The 20986-nt window shown below is 43.0% G+C and overlaps 1 protein-coding gene across 2 annotated transcripts; it reads left to right on the top strand.

The window, feature by feature from the left end:
- Positions 1–1571: 1571 nt before the first annotated feature.
- Positions 1572–20024, top strand: LOC134860853 (DNA-binding protein SATB2-like). 2 transcript variants are annotated; one of them, XM_063877704.1, is made up of 12 exons: positions 1572–1729; positions 6242–6460; positions 7854–8039; positions 10765–10891; positions 10994–11117; positions 11917–12019; positions 13438–13488; positions 13748–14274; positions 14393–14605; positions 14724–14876; positions 16201–16392; positions 18170–20024. In XM_063877704.1, the coding sequence occupies exons 2-12, from the start codon at positions 6277–6279 to the stop codon at positions 18785–18787; spliced, it is 2478 nt and encodes an 825-aa protein (XP_063733774.1). In that variant the 5' UTR covers positions 1572–1729; positions 6242–6276; the 3' UTR covers positions 18788–20024. The 2 variants fall into 2 exon arrangements, with proteins under 2 accessions (XP_063733774.1, XP_063733775.1); XM_063877705.1 differs by lacking the exon at positions 16201–16392.
- Positions 20025–20986: the final 962 nt, after the last annotated feature.

Below are 20986 nucleotides of genomic sequence, written 5' to 3'. Positions count from 1 at the left end.
CTGCTTTTTTTTACAGCTTCTGGTCACCAGTGTCCACCGCCCGACACCCTGTGCCATTATATAAACACCATTATTACAGATAGAGCTCCAGAATACACAATATCAATATTTGTTATCACGGGTCATAAGAGCTGGCTTGTTTTCATTGGAGCCTTGTGAAAGCACTCTTTAATTGCCACGCATACCATCACACACACACACACACACACACACACACACTACTTGCTCATGGTGAGCGACTTGTGGTGAGCTGTCAGAGATATTTAAGATGATGTAGGACAGGCAAGTGTTGGCAGACACACACACACACACACACACACACACACACACACACACACACACACACACACACACACACACAGACACACAGACCACAGAGGAGGAGCGACAGGAAGGCAGACAGGCTGAGGAGTAATGATAGGTGACTATTCTTCCATCTAGAATAAATCACGCAGTGCTGACCACCAGCCGGCTATTTGGACAGAGACACTAACAAACATAAGAGAGGGACGGACGGGATATAAGGAGTAAATTCTCAGGGTAAAACACACACTTTCTCTTTACAATATGAGTGTTTTTATACCATTTTACTGTTCAAGGACAGTTCAAAACATATAGTAGAGCAGTAGAGTCGATGTGCAATGATAGTGAATAAGTTATCTTCATAGTTTTAGTCTAAACGGACCCAAAAGTGCTTTTCGTGTCTTGGTTTAGTATAAAAAATGATGTAAAACATTTATTTTTTTTACGATTTTAATCACAATTTGGAGATTGAATTTAAAGTTGTACAAAGAAATAAGAATTCTTAAAAAAAGAAGCTTTAATTAGATGCATTAAGATGTAACTGACACTGCGTTTTTTCAAAGACAGAACAAAATGCTTCTCTTCTAACTACACTTTTTTATGGAATAGTTCATAGAAATTGTGTGTTTTTCGTATCCAAAACGGTTTTATCAGACACACTTTCTTAGTATACTGGCTGTTTATTAAAATGAGGTGTTATATGTTACTGATAATGAGGCTGAGTCCTATTTATAGAGTTAACATTTTGTCGTTTGAAGGAACAAAGACGGACACGGATTAAGATCTCATTGGATAATACACTATGCTTTCTAGGCAGCTTCTCTATTACGTCCATTTTGATCATTTATAACTTTGGTGCCCCTCTTTAATGTCAAATTCCTACAATGATTAACTTCTGACGTACATTTTCTCCTGTTCTCTGCTATCAAGACATCTGGGGAATGAATCATCCTTTCTAAATCTGGGATCCCATTATTCATTAAGTGTACGCCTTATTTTTTTTACACACACGTGCTGCAAAACTCCAGCTCTAATTTCTGTTGATTTCAGACTTTTAGAAAGCCTTAATGTCACAGATTAATATTTGAAGATGCAATAAATGTATTTTTCTTAATGCATGTCAATCTGTGTTGGGGTTTCCCTCCCAAACCCTGTCTCCTCCTCCTCCTCCTCCCTCCTCCCTCCCTCCCTCCCTCCCTCCCTCCCTCCCTCTACATGTGTGATTTGACTGCTCTTTACTCCTCCGGCAGCAGCAGTGTGTCCTCATCACTCCTCGTCTTTATTCCTCCCTGCTCCTTCTGCCCGTGTGTTTTCGGAAAACAAAAAGGGGATACGTTGGAAAACTCATATTCTCTCAGGCTGGATTCACTCGTTTTCACCAATGGATGGAGTTTATTCCCCAGCAAGCACAGTGACTTCTTAAAAAGTGAGTGAGCATTTACTGAACACTTAGGAAGTTCTCTGCCTGATAACTCAGAAAAAACTACGGAGAAATTATAGAAAATAATGTCTGATAATATCCTGCAATATAAGACTATTTAAATGGCAAAATGCACATGTGAATGTAAGTAAACGTCATGCTTTTAACGCGATTTACTCAAATAATGTTTGATCTAACGGGTTTCATGTATGTAAAGTAAGTCCAGCACCTTTAATAAAGCCAAATATTGATCATAAAACATACGTTAACTTCATTAAATTACAAAAGAGACATGCATAGTATGAGTAGAAAAGAAGCGATTTAAATAAATGTGTTTTGTTGTAGGAAATGCATTTTAAATATATGCATCCCAAGTGGGTGCATTATTCAATATGTGACACTTCATATTGTGTGTTTAAGTAAACGTTTGTCAAATTTATGTCACATTTTGGTTTTAAATGAGTGATTTTTCACTCTCTACTCTGTACTTCAATCCCACTATAATTCAGAGGTTGATCGTGGACTTTTACTCCAATACATGTACTTAATACCCTTGGTTACTTTAAGTAGATTTGTTGTGCCATTGAGCGTTAACGAGGCTAATTGTGTCACCGCCTTTATCCGTGCTCATTAGCATATCTCGTCAATAGCGGTTCAATTAATCCACCTGATCCAAACGGAGGATTATGAAAAACACTTCAAAAACTTGAGAATTTAGTAAGTAATTACTCGTGTGTGTCCAGAACGAATTACCCAGAATATGGGAGAGATTTAGTCAGCATTCACAGACAAATATCGAACCGATTATTCGTTTTTTACTGGATATTGTCGCGTATTTCTACAAGATTAAGTAGGGACTGTTTCTCTGTTCAAACAAACTACCTGCCTCAGAAATTAAGCTGTTTTATGGTCATTAATATAACATAAGGACCATTAAAGGAGCAATATTTGACTAGGTTTTGTTTTGTAAAAGCCTTATATTATATCGTGTATATCGAGGAGAGCAGGCAGTTGTTGTAAACTCTACAAAGCATTATTATAATGACAGTAAATATGTTTGTGAACAACTTCTCTCTTTTATTAAGCAGTAAAATCAAAACTACAGCAAAGTCTGACGGTATATAGTCCTCTGTTGTAACGTAACATTCATATTTACCAGACTCTTATGTGTTTTACATGATGAGTTAAGTCAATTTAAATCAGAATAACCTAATATTTAATAAGCTGTATTTAATCTACCCTGGTATCAGAGAGGATTTGTGAAGTGTGTGAGTTCCAGTGTGTAGTTAAAGCTCACTAAGAGCAGTTTCTTTCTTGTAAACACACTTGTTTACAGCCATTGTTATTCCCATATTGTGTTTATCCCTGAGATCTAACACATGATGACTGATTCTTCCTCCTCATAAATCCCGTTTTTATGACAAATTAAAAAGGGATTCTGATGCATGATGTCCGTGAAGCCCCAAAAAGCCCCTCTTTCAGGATCATTCGGACCCTTTCCACAAACTTTTATGTGTCACCCGACCCCGATAACTTCTTCATAACACACCTTTACTCATCTACTGTACATTTAACCGACTCAAGGACCCTCTGAAGGCTCTTGGGTGTCATCACTTCACAGTTAATGTAATTACAGTGAACACCTAAAATGTTGTTGAATTCCCTTGAAGCTTTCCTAAAGACACTCAGGAGACCCCCCCTTAATTAGGCCCTGCATAGAGGAGGCTACTGACTACTGAGTGTGTGTGTGTGTGTGTGTGTGTGTGTGTGTGTGTGTGTACATTTGGCCTCCATGTGTGCCAGTAAAGTGTGTGTTGGGAGTGTGTGGTCTCCTGGCAGTGCGGCCTCTGAATGTGTCGCTTGAAGTGGTTTCGTGTGTGTGAGTTTGGGAGTGAAAGACACTTTTCAAGCGTAAAAAACGTCTTACCGCCGAAGGGGTTTTTATATTACGCTTATAGGAAATTACTTACTTTTCTCCTGGCATGGACATAAATACGTTTTAATCTAGAGTGTTGATCAAAATGGCTCAAATAAAAGTGTTTAACAAGAAGTTATAATGAAAAATGAAGTAAAAATAAGCAATAAAACCTTAGAATTCATTAGAAAATTACAACATATTTCCTTAATTTAACTGAAACTTCACACTTTTTTAATTAATTACATGCAACCTTGACTTGAGGCACCACAGCCATACAGTAGTTATCTTAAAATGTGATTTTAAATTAAATTATAACTTCTCTTATTGATTAATCTGCAGATCATTTAACGTTAATCCAGTATTGGTTTGGTCTCGAAAATGTCAGAAAACAATAACAAAAAATCCACTTTAGGTTCTCAAAGTCCAAAGTGATGTCTTTAGTGTCTTGTTTTGTAAATCTGAACCCAAAAACAATCACTTTAATGCAAAATAAACAGGATAAAGTAGGAAATATTAATGTTTTAAAGCATTTTTCATGAAATATTCCAACCCAGTGTGCTCCAGTTTCACCTCATGTTTATATTACTGTACTTTTGTGTATTCTTTTGCTGTGTGAGTTTCTTTAACCACAACCATTTAATCCTTAATGACTTAAACTGGTTAGAGGAGAGAAAATATGTCCAAGGGACGAGGGCTGATAATAATAAAAGACCCCAAATATTCCAAAAATGAGCGAGGGAAAAGTTTGCACGCAATTTCATACGTGTCACAGTGTGTGAGGTGTCTGAACACGGACAATTTAATTAGCATTGCGTATTAATTTGAGATGGATTTCCCATAAATAAAGCTTCAGTTATTTTCCTCCAGGGGAAAGAGGTTTTTCGGTGACATTTCCAAACTTTTTGGGGGTTTTAGTGGCCTGGAAAAATCTCAGCCATCATTAAATCTGTTTTATGATGACGGGATTAATGGGTGAATTAGCCGAGGCAGCGTGGGAGCGTCACACAGAGGGGCAGAGATCAGCTGCACGGTGGTCCGCGATGTAATGAAGCTGCTTTTTAATTGTATATTATAGACACTTTTTTTAAAGCCGTCAATTTTTTTTACAACTGCTTCGATAAAAGTGAGAACTTTTCAGTTTAAAATGAAGCCTTATGTCATTCAAGTGATTATAATGAACACCAATGAAAAGGTCTCGCCTGGGTTCAAGTGGCTGTACTGTTTGTAAGACCTGTGGTTTGTTGTCTAGTTGTTTACTTGTTGTTCCTTTCATTTTATAAGCCAGCTGATATTCTGTGGTTTTAGTTCAGCAGCTTCCCCATGCTCACTTTGTGCTAAGCTAGGCTAAACACACGGTGCAATCATACACACAGAGATGAAATTGATATCTGTCATAGTGTGAGTTTTTCAGGCATTTTCTGGAAAGTTGTGACACAAATAACAAGTAAACAAACACACACATTTATTCAAGTCAAGTCCTGTTGTTTCACTTAACAAAATCAAGATGTTTTGTTGCATTGTGTTTGAATTTACCAGGTGAAAATATGTGTATTCTGGTTCCAATAAGTGCCCAATAATGTCCTATAATCTCTGCTTAAAGACAGGAGATATTTCGGGTATGAAGCGCCATGCAACATGTGACCTGTTGTCTTATATAGCAAAAATAAAAGGCTTAAATCAGATCCCTTGAGGAGCAGGAACGTCATGCTTACAACGTGTGTTCAACATGTAAAAATGAAATGACCTAATGACTATTAAAGGCACAGAAACTTGTGTACAGTAAATGTGCCTCCGGTGTCCCTGCCTCTAGTAAACAGAGTGCATTATCCTCTCACGTCTGTCATTAAAGCGCGTTAGTTTACTCCGATGTGTCTAAACAGATATCACACACTCGTCTGTATTTAGTCTGAGCGAGCGCCACTTGTTGACCTGTGATTGGTCCCAGATGAAGTGACTCTGTTGTGGTCATCCTGCCTCTCTTGTGTGTGAACAACAAAGAAGGGAAGTGAACAAAGCGACCAGTAGTGGATGAAACGCTTGATATGAAAGATGATACACTCCTTATACAGTGTGTGTGTGTGTGTGTGTGTGTAGGTGCAGGACCAACGCAGATTGCTTGTTTTCAGTTCAGTTTTCCGCTGGGATAGTCACAGCTAAAATATCTACATACTCATCACTCTTTCCCACTTCTGACTCAAGATTGTGGTCATTGGTTTCCTTTATCTCGGCTCGTATTGAAGCTTCTACTGGGATCTGACATCAGAAAGGGATCTCAATCAGAAGTGTATTTATCCCGAGTGAAATGGGTTTTTGTGACTTTGTGAAATATATAAAAAAGGATAACATTTTAATATAAACACAAGAAGTTTTAGGAAAAGAATGGAGCTCAAATAATAGAGAGGAAAAGCTTGTTGAATACGGGTATGGTTTGAGGATTGAGGCGTATACAGGATAGTCCTTTCATTTGTGTATTTTGAATGGTTTTCAGCTCCTTTTGTTATTATTTTTATCCTGTGTTTCACTCTCATCACTGCATTTCTTTGAAGGCATTAAAGAAGGTCTATCTCATCTTCAAATATCTACCTTGTGTTTCCTCCCAGCTTCACCCTCTGCTCCTGCTGCGGTCTTCAGGGTGATGGAGCAGCGTGGGGGTGCAGAGAGCCCCGGCCTGCGGGACAGCGTCAGCCCCGAGGAGCGAGGGGAGAGCCCGGCCTCCAGCGGCGGACCCCCGCCCTGCAAGCTGAGCCGACCTGAGGTCAACGGGAGCCCGGCAGCTCTGAAAAGCCGGCAGAACGGGAACCCGCTGAGACCCCTGGGAGGTGAGGGAGCAAGACGTTTTCATTACTCGCATTGCACAGCATCTATAACGTGCATCCTTAGCTAGGGCACCAAAATAAAGTCTATCAAGGACATGTGGATGATTTTGTGTGTGTGTTGGCCTCACACACACACACACACACACATGTTTCATTGTTATAGCTGAACATACCAAACACAGAAAACACTCACGCACAGATGCCCATTATTCTCTCATGCATTTGAGAACATCATCATGCATCATCACACAAACATTGTGACAGCACACACACACACACACACACACACACACACACACACACACACACACACACACACACACACACACACACACACACACACACACACACACACACACGAACACACAGATATTAAGCTGCCTCCACCCTTCCTCCGAGTGAGGGCTGATTGGCCGATAGCGTGCCTGATGCTGCTGCAGTTTGGCTGCTGGTGTGTCGTCAGGAGGAGGATTGATGGTGTGTTAATGAGCCGCTCCTGTGGGACAGCAGTGGACTGCAGGGGTGTGAAGGGTCCGGGAGGAGCAGCTCATTAACTCGCCCGGCAACAAGTCCAGAACAAATCCCAGCTATCTGACTAACTGACTTCTTATCCTTGGGTTTTGAATTGCCTCGTTGTCCAGCAGCGCTTTAAGAGCGGTTATGGAAAACAAGTCTTATCCGTTGCGGGTTTTAATGTGCGGTGCGAACACAAATACAGTTGTACAATCTTACATTCACACTGGCAGCTGCCCAGTTTAACCAGAGCCTCGCACTGAGACCACCAAGCAGCTTTACTGCAGCGCTACGTCACCCAGCCCACTGAGAGAGGAGAAATGCTGCTTTGGTTTCTGGAGGAATCTCCTTCACACACATCCTGGTTACAACACTCAGGCATGGAGGAGGAAAATAGTCTTTAAACCCTCGATAAAAGTTCCTCTTTGCCTGACATGTGGACCAAAAATATGGAGGCAGACGCATCTCTTTGTTGGAAAACAGTATGAGGTTTTTAAGAGTTACCGTGCCTTGCTCATGAGCAGCTAAACGGGTAAAAATGACCCCACTTTTCCTAATTGATAGAGATTTAAATCAGTAGCTTTCCACGTTACTTATTTGACTTGCACACCCCTAAAGATGACCAAATATAGAACTTCTACTCTGAAAATTGAGAGTTTTTTTGCACTTTGCACCCAAGAATGCTCAAGCTAATTCAACCACCCTGTTTCCAGTTTGTCTTAGTCTGATAAGGAAGGAAAAGGGACGGAACAGCAGAGAGATGTATGAAAAATATGAGTCCATTCAGTAAGGTCCACTTCCTGCAAATAGGACAGACTACCCATACAGTCCATGAGGTCTAACCCTCTTCTTCTTCTATGGTTTTCCCCATCCGGTGTTTCAGGGTTGATGATCCCGGTGTACTGTGTGGTGGAGCATGCGGATGTGGGTGCGACGGGGGAGTGCGAGGGACATGGAGACCGTCACGCCGAGTTTGTGTTGGTGCATAAGGACGTCCTCTTCACGCAGCTGGTGGAGACGGCGCTGTCCGCTCTGGGATACTCGCACGGCTCAGCTGTACAGGCAAGTGGTAAGTAGAGAGTGTGTGTGTGTGTGTGTGTGTGTGTGTGTGTGTGTGTGTGTGTGTGTGTGTGTGTGTGTGTGTGTGTGTGTGTGTGTGTGTGTGTGTGTGTGTGTGTGTGTGTGTGTGTGTGTGTGTGTGTGTGTGTGTGTGTGTGTGTGTGTGTGTGTGTGTGTGTGTGTGTGTGTGTGTGTGTGTGTGTGTGTGTGTGTGTGTGTGTAGGTTGTGAATTTGAGACTCCAGATTAAGGCTGCGTGTTCTTATGCATGTTTGCTGACAGTCAGGGTGGTTTCCACTTCCTATTTTGACAAAAGACGGTTTAATTTTGTGGTTTAATTGAAACCGAGGCCAAGCTTCAGTGATGTCACATCCTGTTTTTCTGCTGGTCAAACTTATTGACAAATAATTAGAAATAAAAAACCCCCCTCATATGTCGAAACCAAATTTCCTCAGCCGGCGCCCTTTACGTCACAGGGATCTAGACTTCTTCATTATTACTCGTTAATGAGAAACAGCTCATGGTTTTCTTTGGTAATTGATGAGAAATTAATGATTTCCAGCAGCAGTTTGATAGTCACAGTGGCTTCCAGATGGGTTTGCCACATGGGTACAGTGTGGTGTTCAGACGACCACAGAAAAAGGTATTTACCACGAAGGTATGCCAAAGATAAATCTCCCACCTGAAGCAAACTCTGAAGTCAGGGTCCAAGTGGCAGCAGAACTTCCCATCGTTTTCAGATCAAAACAAGAAGGCAGACGAGATCCAGTCAACCGTGAAACAACAGCCTACACACACACACACACATTCCTGGTGTGTCCCGTAAACACAGGGCACTGTAACCGAGCGGCCGACGCCCTGCGACCCCCCCCCGCCCCCCCGCCTCTCCCAATGGCTAGGTTTTGTTCTGAGAAATAAGCATTTTCTTTTCAAATAAATAATTTTTGGCCGTAGTCGTGCATTCTTTCCCCCGGTGTGGTCACGACCAAAATTATACAGAGGCTCTTCTATTTTCTTCTGCCATTGAATTGCATCTTGCATAACTCTGGCTGGACGAGTATTTTTAAACTCTTAAACTGGCACAGGGGGCTTTTCTTTAATTCACTTGCGCATTATGGCTAATTAAAAAGCAGCTATTTCTTATTTAGAATGTATGGTTTACTTCTCTGGGTTTAATACGGGCTAAGGTGAATAGCGGGGGCAAAGAAACGAAACTAAATGCAGCTTTAAGGCAGAGCTTTTGGGAAGCTTTCACTGATATTACTCCCTTAGAAATAACCATTTACCGTATTGCAAACCACCACAAGTTCCCAGAAACGTATTTTCAGAGACATTCTGCACATATCTCTCGACCCAAATATGGTTTAAAATTAACTCCCCGAGTTTGAAGTTAATCAATAGTTTCTCATGTCTGTAATTCTGAAATGGGCAGGCTGTTTTATTTTGCTCGGTAAACTGGTCCTTTAATTATTTCTCCGATATAGTTAATGTTATGCTCTTCTGCATTATTTCTATTTTGAAGTTGTATTATTTATTATTTTCTACTTCAAAATAGTGTTTCTTATTGACTGACATGATGAGTTTTAAGGTAAGTGTGATGTAGTGGGTAAAATCAGATCTGAAAATCCTCTTAAATATTCTTCTGTTTCTTTTAATTATGCAAAAAAAAAATAGGCCGAAAGAACGTTTAAAATGCTGACAAATGGCTCTCTATTTATTATTTATTTGAACTTTGTGATTGTGTTTTCTTATTTATTTAATTTCGTTTTATTTACTTGGATTTATTGACTGACTCGACTCAACTTGTCTTTTTATCCATTGTTTAAATTCATCTGCTGCAGACAAAAGAGGAGTTCTTCTTTTCTTTTTCACATCAGAGGGGCACAAGGAGGCTAATTAACTATTGCTTTTAAACCAGAGTCAGCTGCAGGGCACATTAAACAAAGTTATACAAATAAATATCATTGTGTGAGACAGCAGAGCGATGAGCTCACAGTGTTTACTCCGTTCATCTCGTTCTGTCTCTAATGCTGAGCTGATTCTACTTTTCTCCTCTGATTAATCAACTGTGGAGTCCAGAGAGAACGCCCTTTGTTCTTGCACCCCTATCACCACCATCCTCATGCAGTGAAGACACCACAAACACACACACACACACACACACACACACACACACACACACACACACACACACACACTCAATTGAGGCTGGCAGGCCAAGGCCAGGCAAGGTCTGTGTTTGATTTAGAAGATCCTAACGCGATTAGGCCTGTTTAGATTTGCACTTCCAGTCACGGTTGTTGCAAGGCCGGGGGAATGTTGAACCCGGGACAATGCTGCATGACTGAAACACACACACACACACACACACACACACACACACACACATATATATATATATATATATATATATATATATATATATATATATATATATATATATATATATATATATATATATATATATATATATATATATATATATATATATATATATATATATATATATATAAAACAATCGATAAGAAAACGCAGGAACCTACAAGCCAGAATTCTGACAGCCGATACGAAATCCCTAATTTAAATCTCAAAGTTGATAGGTGTATTGTACGTTTGAGGAGCCTGGGTTTTAAGATGTTCAATGCCAACAAGAACACTAGCTATTGTGCAAATGATAATAAATCCTTGTAATCTTGAGGCTCATGCTTTAGTTCTGTTTTTGTTTCTGGTCTCCAGGCATCATCAAAGTGGGCCGCTGGAAGCCGATGCCCATCCACTACCTGACGGACGCTCCGGAGGCAACGGTGGCCGACATGCTGCTGGACGTTTACCACATGGTCACACTGCGCATCCTGCTGCACAGGTCAGCATGTACTGGCATGTGGTTTTAACCAATGAGACAGCCTCTGCTTTAGGTGGAGGAGTGGTTGATTGAGTGTGTGATAACGAAGCCATTGATGTGCAGTTTCGCCCGCCTGGAGGATCTTCCCTCAGAGCAGTGGAGCCACGCCACGGTGAGGAGTGCCCTGAAAGAGCTGCTGAGGGAGAGCAACCACAGCGCTCTTTCCAAGGAGTGTCCTCTCTCACAGGTGTGTTATCCCCCCCACTGCTGCAGGAAATAAAACAATCGGAATCAGAAATCAGAAATCAGAAATCAGAAATCAGAAGGTGGCACGGCAGGTAAAGAAGTCAAACAACGGATCAGCTCTTTCTCATTAAGCATTTGTGCAAGCAGCAAGTAAGAAGGTATCATTTTTTCTGGATATGATTATGTAGATATGTTACACACACACACACACACACACACACACACACACACACACACACACACACACACACACACACACACAGACTAGATGCTGCTAAGTATTTACTCTAAACACATGTGGTTTCATCATCAGCTCACCACACACTTAGTGCACTGTGTAATCTCTGTCTCTCTCTCTCTCACACACACACACACACACACACACACAGTATTGATAGCGTCCCATGGGAAAGGATGCAAACACGCACACCTCAATTATGGTGCTCACACACACCCTGCACTCATTACACTTGAGAGTGTGTCATTTGGACTGGTGATTTATACACAGGACTTTGTCATGATGTAATTAGTGATTAGGGGAAGTGTGTGGGTGGTGTGTGTTTGCAGCCCGCCTCATGTGAGTTTTAATCCTCCGTGTTTCCCATGTTGGGACTTCACTTCGCGTAGACTCATCTTCTGCGCTGAAGACCACAATGCATGCTGGGAAAAGTATTTTTTTAATGTGTCGTTAAGTCTCTCAAAGAGGAGATTTTGTCGTTTTAGTCCTCTTTTTTTATGTAGGTCACAATGTTATGCTGTTTAAGTTAACGTGTCTGTGTCTCCTCCTCTTTTCCTATCAGAGTATGATCTCCGCGATAGTGAACAGTTCCTACTACGTCAACGTCTCCACCTCTAAATGCCAGGAGTTTGGACGCTGGTACAAGAGGTACAAGCGCATCAAAGGTAACCCTCACTGTCATTCATGACCAGTGGATAAAACACCTTTAATGGCACAAAGTAAATCACAGATGCTTCCGTTTATTCCAAAACTTGCCCTTGAGCAAAGCCACACATATACAAACACTTATTCTACGAGTTCATGGTGTCAATTATGCAATTTAACACCTTAATTCAAGACTGGGATTGGTATTACTGGCATAAAGTGAAGAGTAAAACACGGCCGACTAGGAAATCTATTCTAAAATTCAGACACATGCACACAACCACGTTCAAAAAACCATTGACTTTGAGACAAAGGAACAGGAAGTGGTCAAATTCTTAGTTATTTCCGGGTTTTAGGACTCATTCCTGCTCCTCTCTCGCAGGTGCTGCTTGTTCAGTAACTCCTCTACTTCAGTGTCTGTCTCTGTGAGCTCCTGCAGTTTGATTGGACGTGTGTGCATGTTAAAGAAAACTTTTACAGTATCAGTAACTTGCTCTCTGCACTTAAACTGTTTGTACTTTATTTGCCTCATGTTGCTTTAAGAAGTCATAAATGTCCCGACTGTCAGAGCCCTTTGTGAAGCTGACACTCTCTGCTAATCACAAACAGACTTAATACGTCTCACCTGCCTGGCTGCCTTTTGTTTGTGCTGTTTAGTTTCTTTAAATGTGTTGCTTTTTAAAGAAGTTTCTCCATTTTTCCGTCCACCCCCGTGTGTGTGTGTCCAATGTGATGCAGGAGACGTCTGTCACTGACAGCTCTCAGTAGGAAGGAACTGTCACACATGCTTTGCATTAATGTTACCCTTAATACACATGACAAAACTAAATGCTCTTTACTCCTAATGGGAAACAGCAGCAACCCCCCCCTCACACACACACACACACACACACACACACACACACACACACACACACACACAAACCACCAAAACAGAAATAAGAGCTCTTGGTGGACTTCTTCTACACACACACACTGAGAAGGTACAAATCTGAAGCTCTGCCAAACCTCACTCCAACTTTTATTCCCCTAATAACCCGAAATGTGAAGCAAACCCAGCAGAGACGTAATGAGAAGCAGATTGATGCTCAGACAGAGGAGCGATCAAACTGGTGATGAGGAGGAAAGATATAGGGCCTAAGTGTCCTAAACCAAAGGCCGTGTGGCTATAAGATCGTCATCTGAACCGCTAAAAAACATCAGCGCAGACCTCACTGTTCTACACAACCTTTGTGCTGCAGTAAACAATCAGTAAACAATCAGTAAACAATCAGTAAACAATAAGAAATGTTTGAAAAGAGGGAACATTTTGAAAATTAAATATTGCCTATTTTGGGCTGCATTTGGAAATGTTATTGTGTTAGTGGTGTGAGAACTGTTGATGGAAAAGCGTGTGTGTGTGTGTACATATAGTAAGTGCTCTGATTCCCCCCCTCAGGTGAATACATTGAGAAGATGTGGCAAGCCCAGGACAAATCAGATATTAAAGGTTAGTTTTCTTTTATCGACTGAGGACTTAATCTGACACAATGCAGCTCGTTCTGACACTGCACTGGACTGCAAGGGGGGGGGGGGGTTAAAAGGTTAAAGGCTGCATGAGCATGATTGGCTCTGGCACCAGGGATCATTTTGGCAGCGACTTTTTAATAAATATATTTGTGGGTGTTTTGTGTGAGGAGGCTAAAATATCTACTGAGGTATACTAACATATATGTGTGTGTGTGTGTGTGTGTGTGTGTGTGTGACAGTGGAGAGGGATTTGGACCTGAGCATCCTCACCCACCGTCCCCCGTCTCTCCTACCCTCCCCCACCCGTCTGCACAGCCCTGGCTCTCTGTCCGGTAAGAGCAACCTGGGCGACTCTCAGACCTCCACCCAGCCCCACTGTCTGCCTCACCCGGCCACCCAGCACCACCACGGGGCCCCGCTGCGTCCTCAGGGCCCGCATCTCCTGAGCCACGGTGGCGGACTCCTGTCCCCCCAGCTTTCCCCTCAGCTGGTCCGGCAGCAGCTCGCCATGGCGCACCTCATCAACCAGCAGCTGGCCGTCAGCCGTCTGCTGGCGCACCAGCACCCGTCGGGAGTCAGCCAGCAGTTCCTGCACCACCCGCCCGTCTCACGCTCCTGCAAGGGCCCCGGGTCCGCCTCCGAACCCGGCCTCAACTGCTCGGGGGCTGAAGTCTCGTTCGGCATCTACCAGCATGTGAGGAACGAGCTGAAGAGGGCCAGCATCTCTCAGGCGGTGTTCGCTCGCGTGGCTTTCAACCGCACACAGGTGAACGGGAGTAAAACCACCCGCTGTTGGGAGAGATCTGGGCCTGGGTCCGGACCTCCTTCTCCATACCTTGATGATGCAATACTGATAGTGTTAACCCCTCTGTGTTTGTGTACAGGGTCTGCTGTCAGAGATCCTGCGTAAGGAGGAGGACCCCCGATCGGCCTCTCAGTCGCTGCTCGTCAACCTGAAGGCCATGCAGAACTTCCTGCACCTGCCCGAGGGCGAGCGAGACCGCATCTACCAGGAGGAGAGAGAGAGGAGCACCAACTCCAACCACAACCTCCCCACCAACCACGTCTCCAACCCCAACACACACCGGCTCCCACAGGTACACACTCACATGACACATGACAATAAAGCTTTGAGTCTTGTATCTTTTATCCTCTTCTTGCAACGTTGTAAGTCTGTGAGGCAGCTCGTCTGAGTGTGTGTGTCTCTGTGTGCAGACCAAGTGCGTCCTGTCTGCTGCAGAGCTGCCGCTGAAGCTCGACTCGCTGGCCAACATCTCGTCAGGCATCTACGACGAGATCCAACAGGAGATGAAGAGAGCGAAGGTCTCCCAGGCTCTGTTCGCCAAGGTGGCTGCCAACAAAAGTCAGGTCGGTCCCAGAGGAAGGTTTTTTTAAGCGGCTACCCTTGAAGTATCAACCTTATAAATCTATAAAAGGGCTGCAGAAGAACGGTGAATATGATACGATACAAATAAACTTAGGACTGTAAATAATGAAACCACAGAGTAAAAACAGACACGAAAAAGCAGCAGGAGGAGCAACAACACATCTGAATACTAATCTGTCAGATTTGGAGATCGGTCCCTAAAAAAGTCATCCAGAGTTCCTCTAAACACACATGTTAATCTCTCTCATGGCAATATGGACATACATGCGCCACACAGGCTGATTGGATGATGTTTAAAAAGACTTGATGAGTGTGTTACATGCAGGTGTGTGTGTGTGTGTGGGATCTGATTACCCGGTCTGTGGCATGCCACCATGTCTCCATCCTGGGATAAACAATGCGGGTGATGGAAGGAGAGATCAAAGTCTGCACTGAGGGGGAGAGAGGGCGAGACAGACAGAAAGGGCGACGGCTTTTAAAATGATTTTCTTTTTGCAAACTTCATGCAAAGGACTGACGACCAACACAAATGGGAAGAGTGTGTTTTAACGTTTTAGAGATGCTCAGAAGTCTGAAATGATAACGCGTAACTGAAGGAGGCGCAGAGGAGAGGGAGGAACAGAAGGATGCAGGACGGAGGAAAAGACAGACAAGAAGACGGAGGCATGATCACATTATTACCATTAATTTCCAGGCTGAAGGCTGCGCATAAACAACAGCTGGTGGCAGATCCTGGGTCAGCCTAGCAGAGATAATCTAATCTTCACACACACACACACACAGACGCTCACTGCTGCCCTCGCACTTTTTCCTTCTGTTTTCTTTTTTTTCTCTTCTCTTCTATTTGATATTCTAGTAAATAATGTAGTTATTTAATTATTTAAATATATGCTAAACTGTCCAAAACAAACCCTTATGACTCCAGTTTAGTTTTAGTTATAACCATTTGCAAAAACAATGTTTAACCCCCATTTTTTAACCCAAATTGTAGATTAGAAAGCATTGAGACTGCATCTAAAAAGCCAATAAATGTGCTGAATTAAATATGTGATATACAGTCCAGCTTTCAGTCACACTAGCAAGTCTTTAGAATAAAATATTGACTTGAAACAGAGCCGAGAAACAAGAGACAACAGTCTAAATTAAGCATTTCAACACCCTCCTGCTTACAGGATGAAAACACAAACTAAATGGGCCACAAAAAGGTTTCTGAAAAAGAAAGCAGTCTTTCAAAACTAAGGGCTTCTACAGAAGAGTCATTAACTGATCGCAGGTTGAGTAATTGAGCGCCTGAATGTCCTGCAGGGCTGGCTGTGTGAGCTGCTCAGGTGGAAAGAGAGCCCGAGCCCAGAGAACCGCACCCTGTGGGAGAACCTGAGCACCATCAGGAGGTTCCTGGCTTTACCGCTGGCCGACAGAGATCAGGTCTACGAGGAGGAGTCCAGGCAGCAGCACAGCGACAGGCTGCACACCGTCCTGCACGTCCCAGAGCAGCAGGTACACAGGAAGTCTCGTCACAGTGTCAGATGCACTCACAAACAGGGTTACTCCCCCTTTGTGTAAAGGGAACTGAAGAATTTAGAGGCTTTGTTTCAGGCTTTAGTATTTTGAGGTTAAGGTTCAGATTTGGGTACAAACACGCAGCATGCCAGATCTTTACTTTTACTGTCCTTTTTTTATTTTAAAGGCAATCGGTTATTAAATGTGGCTAGTTTTAGATTAAAACTGCGGAAAATCTGTCTACAAAGGGGGAAAATAACCACTCTCACGACTCTGCAGCCAGCTGAAGACACAAATCAAAGTGTTTTACGAGTGAGAAAATCCGAACAGCAGCTCGGAAAATTTCCCTCTGTCGGATCCCACCACCTGCTCCTCTCAGCGGCCCTCCTCTTTGTCATACTTGTGTCCCATAAGTCATTGAAAATAGAAGTGGTAAATGACCAGCCCACACATTTCCTGCTCCTCCATCCCACCCTCTCTCCCCCCCCCCGAAAACCAAAACGCTCCCCAGTCTGGCCCTAAACCTCAATATTATTCAGAACATTCCCTGTAATTATTGACGCAGAGAAAAGGGAATTGCCATTATCTTTATTTAGGTCCTTTAATTTTGATGGACCACAGATTTATGGAGCTGGATTCCTGTGTTCGGGTGTGCGGGCCGCCCCACCCTGTTAATAAGCTTTAGTAGTGTGTGCTTGTTTGTGTGTAGAAGCTGGGACTTTAGCGTGCATGAACGCTGGTCACTGACACTTCTGCTTGTACTACATTTCCCATAAAGGCTCAGGCAGTGAAAGAGCAGACTTGTAGTCCTTTATTTATTACTGTGGTGGTGAGTTTAACGTCTATATTTTAATTCATAGTACGCTGGATCAAACTCTATTCTCTCTGTCTCGTTCTCTGCTCATTTTATTTGGGTCGTAAAAACCATTTGTCTTTGTAATCATTAGGAATCCCTCTGTGATTTTGTGTGGTCATTGTGCGTCTCCTTGTAGTCATTTTGTGTATTTTCTGTTCGTCTTTGTAGTGGTTTGTGTCTCATTGTATTCATTTTTAACTCATTGTAGTCGGTTTAGTGTCTTGTTTCTCTCTGTAGTGGTTTTGGGTATTTTTGCATACATTCGGTGTCTTTCTGCGTCACTTTCTTTGCTCATTTTTTGTCTCATTGTTGTCCTTTGTTGTCTCTTTGTCTCAGTAATCCATATTATATTACAACCAAACAGATAACTGGTTCCATTACGAAGGTATTTCACTAAAAAAGAATCTAGGAGGTATAAAAGTTTCAAAATGATGTTTGCTTTGTGCAGATGTTCAGACGAAAAAACCCCAACATGTGTTTCCTACATTTCTTCCTTTTTTAATTGGTGCACCAAATACAAACTTTAATACTTATTCGAGGTCGCTTTAGTGGCCACAAGTTATCGTTTAGTTAGTTAGTCAGTCATGCCACGTTGTGAAACATCGCTGTAAATACAGGGCCATTACCACGGAGACTGTCAACGTCTCCCAACCTCTGCAGTCCGTCTCACAAAGTGAAGAAAGAACGGACCAAGTGTGGACACGAGAAACAGAAACACAGTGCAGGTTCAGCAGTTTGGCAGTCTAATGGCCTGGGGACAAACTGTCCCTGAGTCTGGAGGTCTTTGCCCTGGAGATTTAATTATTTTTGGTATTTAAGGTCAAGAATCTGCTATCTATAATGTACTTTAAATCCCATAATGAACATCTTTACCCCAAAAAAAGTTGAGCTTTAATCCCTCTCTTTCTTTCCTTACAGACGCTCCACAGGCCGCCCCTGCCCCCTCTCACCTCTCCGTCTCCGGTTCATGAGGACCCGCAGCCCCTCCCTCTGCTGGTCCTGCACAGCTCAGAGGACGGGTCTCAGAGTGGGAGAAGCCCCGGCCTCGGAGGTGGTGGTGGAGGACCAAAGAAGGCCCGGTCCCGGACGCGGATCTCCCTGGAGGCTCTGGGCACCCTGCAGAGCTTCATCGGGGATGTGGGTCTGTACCCCGACCAGGAGGCCATCCACACCCTCTCCGCACAGTTGGACCTCCCCAAACACACCATCGTCAAGTTCTTCCAGAACCAGCGCTACAACAACAAGCACCACAACAACCAGGTCCGAGAGCCAGGCCCAGGGGAGGAGGACCGGGAGAGTTGCAGCCCCACCGAGGAGGGGGGCGTGTGCATGGAGGAGATCCGAGGGGAGGGTCTCTCTGCGTCTGAGGAGTCTGGAGAGGACGGGGGAGGATCAGTGGAGGAGCCGAGAACAGAGGCAGATGTGGAGATGGAGAAGGAAGAAGGGGATGATGGGAAAGCGTCCGGGCCGGCGACATCCACACTGTCCCCCTACAGCAGCCTGGACAGCCCCCCCTCTGCAGAGCAGCAGAGATAACAGACTGTGAAGCCCACACACAGATTGCCTGTGGATAAACACACACTCATCACCTTTACAGAGCTGAGGATCAGAGCTCGATAATATCTGAGGAGGATAACATATTTAATAATGTCGGACTGAGAAGGGATCAAAGACACTTCCAGTATTTTTCTTTATCGCTGCGTGAGGACGAGATTTGAAACTCTGCTGAAACACTTTTCTAAGTTGGGTTCTTGAATCTTAAATCTTCTTAAAGGTGGTTTTCAAACTCTTCCTGCAGCACAATCCTCTCCTCGCTCTGTCAGAGATTTATTAAGCACAAAGCTTCTGTACAGTTATGGTGTGAATATAGTAACAGGGAGGCTGGTATTAGAATATAATAATGAACGGATGCTGAGAAGGGGATTTTGCTGCAGTTTGAATCTTCAGCCACTCTTTGAGCTCACCAGGAGTTTCATGTTTATTTATGTATGTTTATGTCTTCTTGACGTACATTAAGGAGGCCTTCACTGTGGGGAGTAGGAGTCCATTAAATGAATCTTATTAACAAGATAAAGTAAATAGCTTCTGACCACAAAGGCGGTAAGTGAGGTATTTAGCCCGGCAAGAATGTGTCTAAAAGTCCAATTTAAGGGGAGATTTTAGTCTTAATGTGGCCCTTAAGCTCCACTGATGCCAAAGCTAACCTACGAACCTCACAGGTGAACATTTTCTGGTCAGATATTAGAAATAGATACGAGTTAAGTCACCTAAAGAAGCTGAAGTCATGTATTGGGACCCAGATTAAACGTACTGACCGTGTGCAGTAGTACCTTGATTAAATATATAAATCTGCTTTATCAAATGAGCTCTTTGTGAAACTCTCTACCCTCCTATTAATATTTATTGCTAACTTTATATTTACTTAAATCTGAGTATTATTGTAATTACATTTATTAGTTTCTGTGTAAATGTGACCAACAAGAGAGAAGAGACTTGGAAACCTTTTTTTTTTTGGACATTTATGTACATTATGATGTAAATGTTGACAATGGATCAGATGTGGGAAGCAACCACTGTCACTGACACTGTTTAGTGTAAATGTGCCACAGAGGAACAGGGTATGGAAACTCATGATCAGCCTCTCAGTTTGGCAATCATCTCCGTCCTGACCGGAGCTCAAGGAGTCTCTGATCTGTTTCCACTTCGATGTTTAATCATTGTTTGATTCTGTTGTGGGCGGGACATGAAATTCTGATAAAACTTTTAGAAAATGTTCTTTTTTTTGTGGAAAATTTGTCTCGAAAAAAACCTGTACAAACCCAGTTATCTACATCCTTTTAGATGTGCATAGTGACATAACACTCCTGCTTCTATTGGCTAGCACTCCAACACACTGTAGGTGATAGGTTAAGGGACGGGACATCTCTAAGTGGTTGACCAATCACAACAGAGCGGGCCTGCTAACCAATCAGAGCAGCTCTGGTTTCAGACAGAGGGTGAAAAGAGGTGCTGCAGCACAGGCAGTATGAGAGGAATAAAGAGCTTTCTACACATTAAATGATGGAGACGGTAAAGACACTAAATACAAACCTGAAGATGAGCACAATGTGTCCTCTTTTCGATGCACAGATGTGAAAGAGGCTTCATGTTTCCGTGTGAAAGAAGGCTGAGAAATGTGTCATTCCACTCCCGATCCTCAGCCCTCAAATACCTCAACTCTCACCACAAACTTTATAAAAAGAACAGCTGTCAAATGCAAACACAACCACAGACATTATATGTACAAACAGCAGCTGTAAAATGCAAAGTGTACAATGCAATTAGAGGAGGGGGAGGGGTAAGACATGTCCCTTTTTAACTTCTGAGCACAGTCTGAGGCACAAATGAAGAAGCGCTTTGAAGCAGCGTGAGTGTGAAGATGATAAATGAGTGTGTGTGAGAGGCCGGTCCTCAGGGATCACTGCTCAGCTGTCGCTATCGGGATAAAGGTGAAGCTCACAATCTGTCGTCCATCATCTCATGACGGAGGACTAGTGCAACCTCCTGTTGAGTGTGTGTGTGTGTGTGTGTGTGTGTGTGTGTGTGTGTGTGTGTGTGTGTGTTATCCCTGCAGGCACTATAGAGCCTTGCATATTCTAATCAGGCTGAAAAAACAACATAAACGGTGCAAAAGACAACAAAAACAGACATTTAGTTATCTCGCATAACGCATAACTTTACTGGATCACAATATCT

Source organism: Eleginops maclovinus, chromosome 24, assembly GCF_036324505.1.
Source record: "Eleginops maclovinus isolate JMC-PN-2008 ecotype Puerto Natales chromosome 24, JC_Emac_rtc_rv5, whole genome shotgun sequence".
NCBI lineage: Eukaryota > Metazoa > Chordata > Actinopteri > Perciformes > Eleginopidae > Eleginops > Eleginops maclovinus.
The sequence above is the reverse complement of the archived record's forward strand: the minus strand, read 5'-3'. Positions and strand labels throughout refer to the sequence as shown.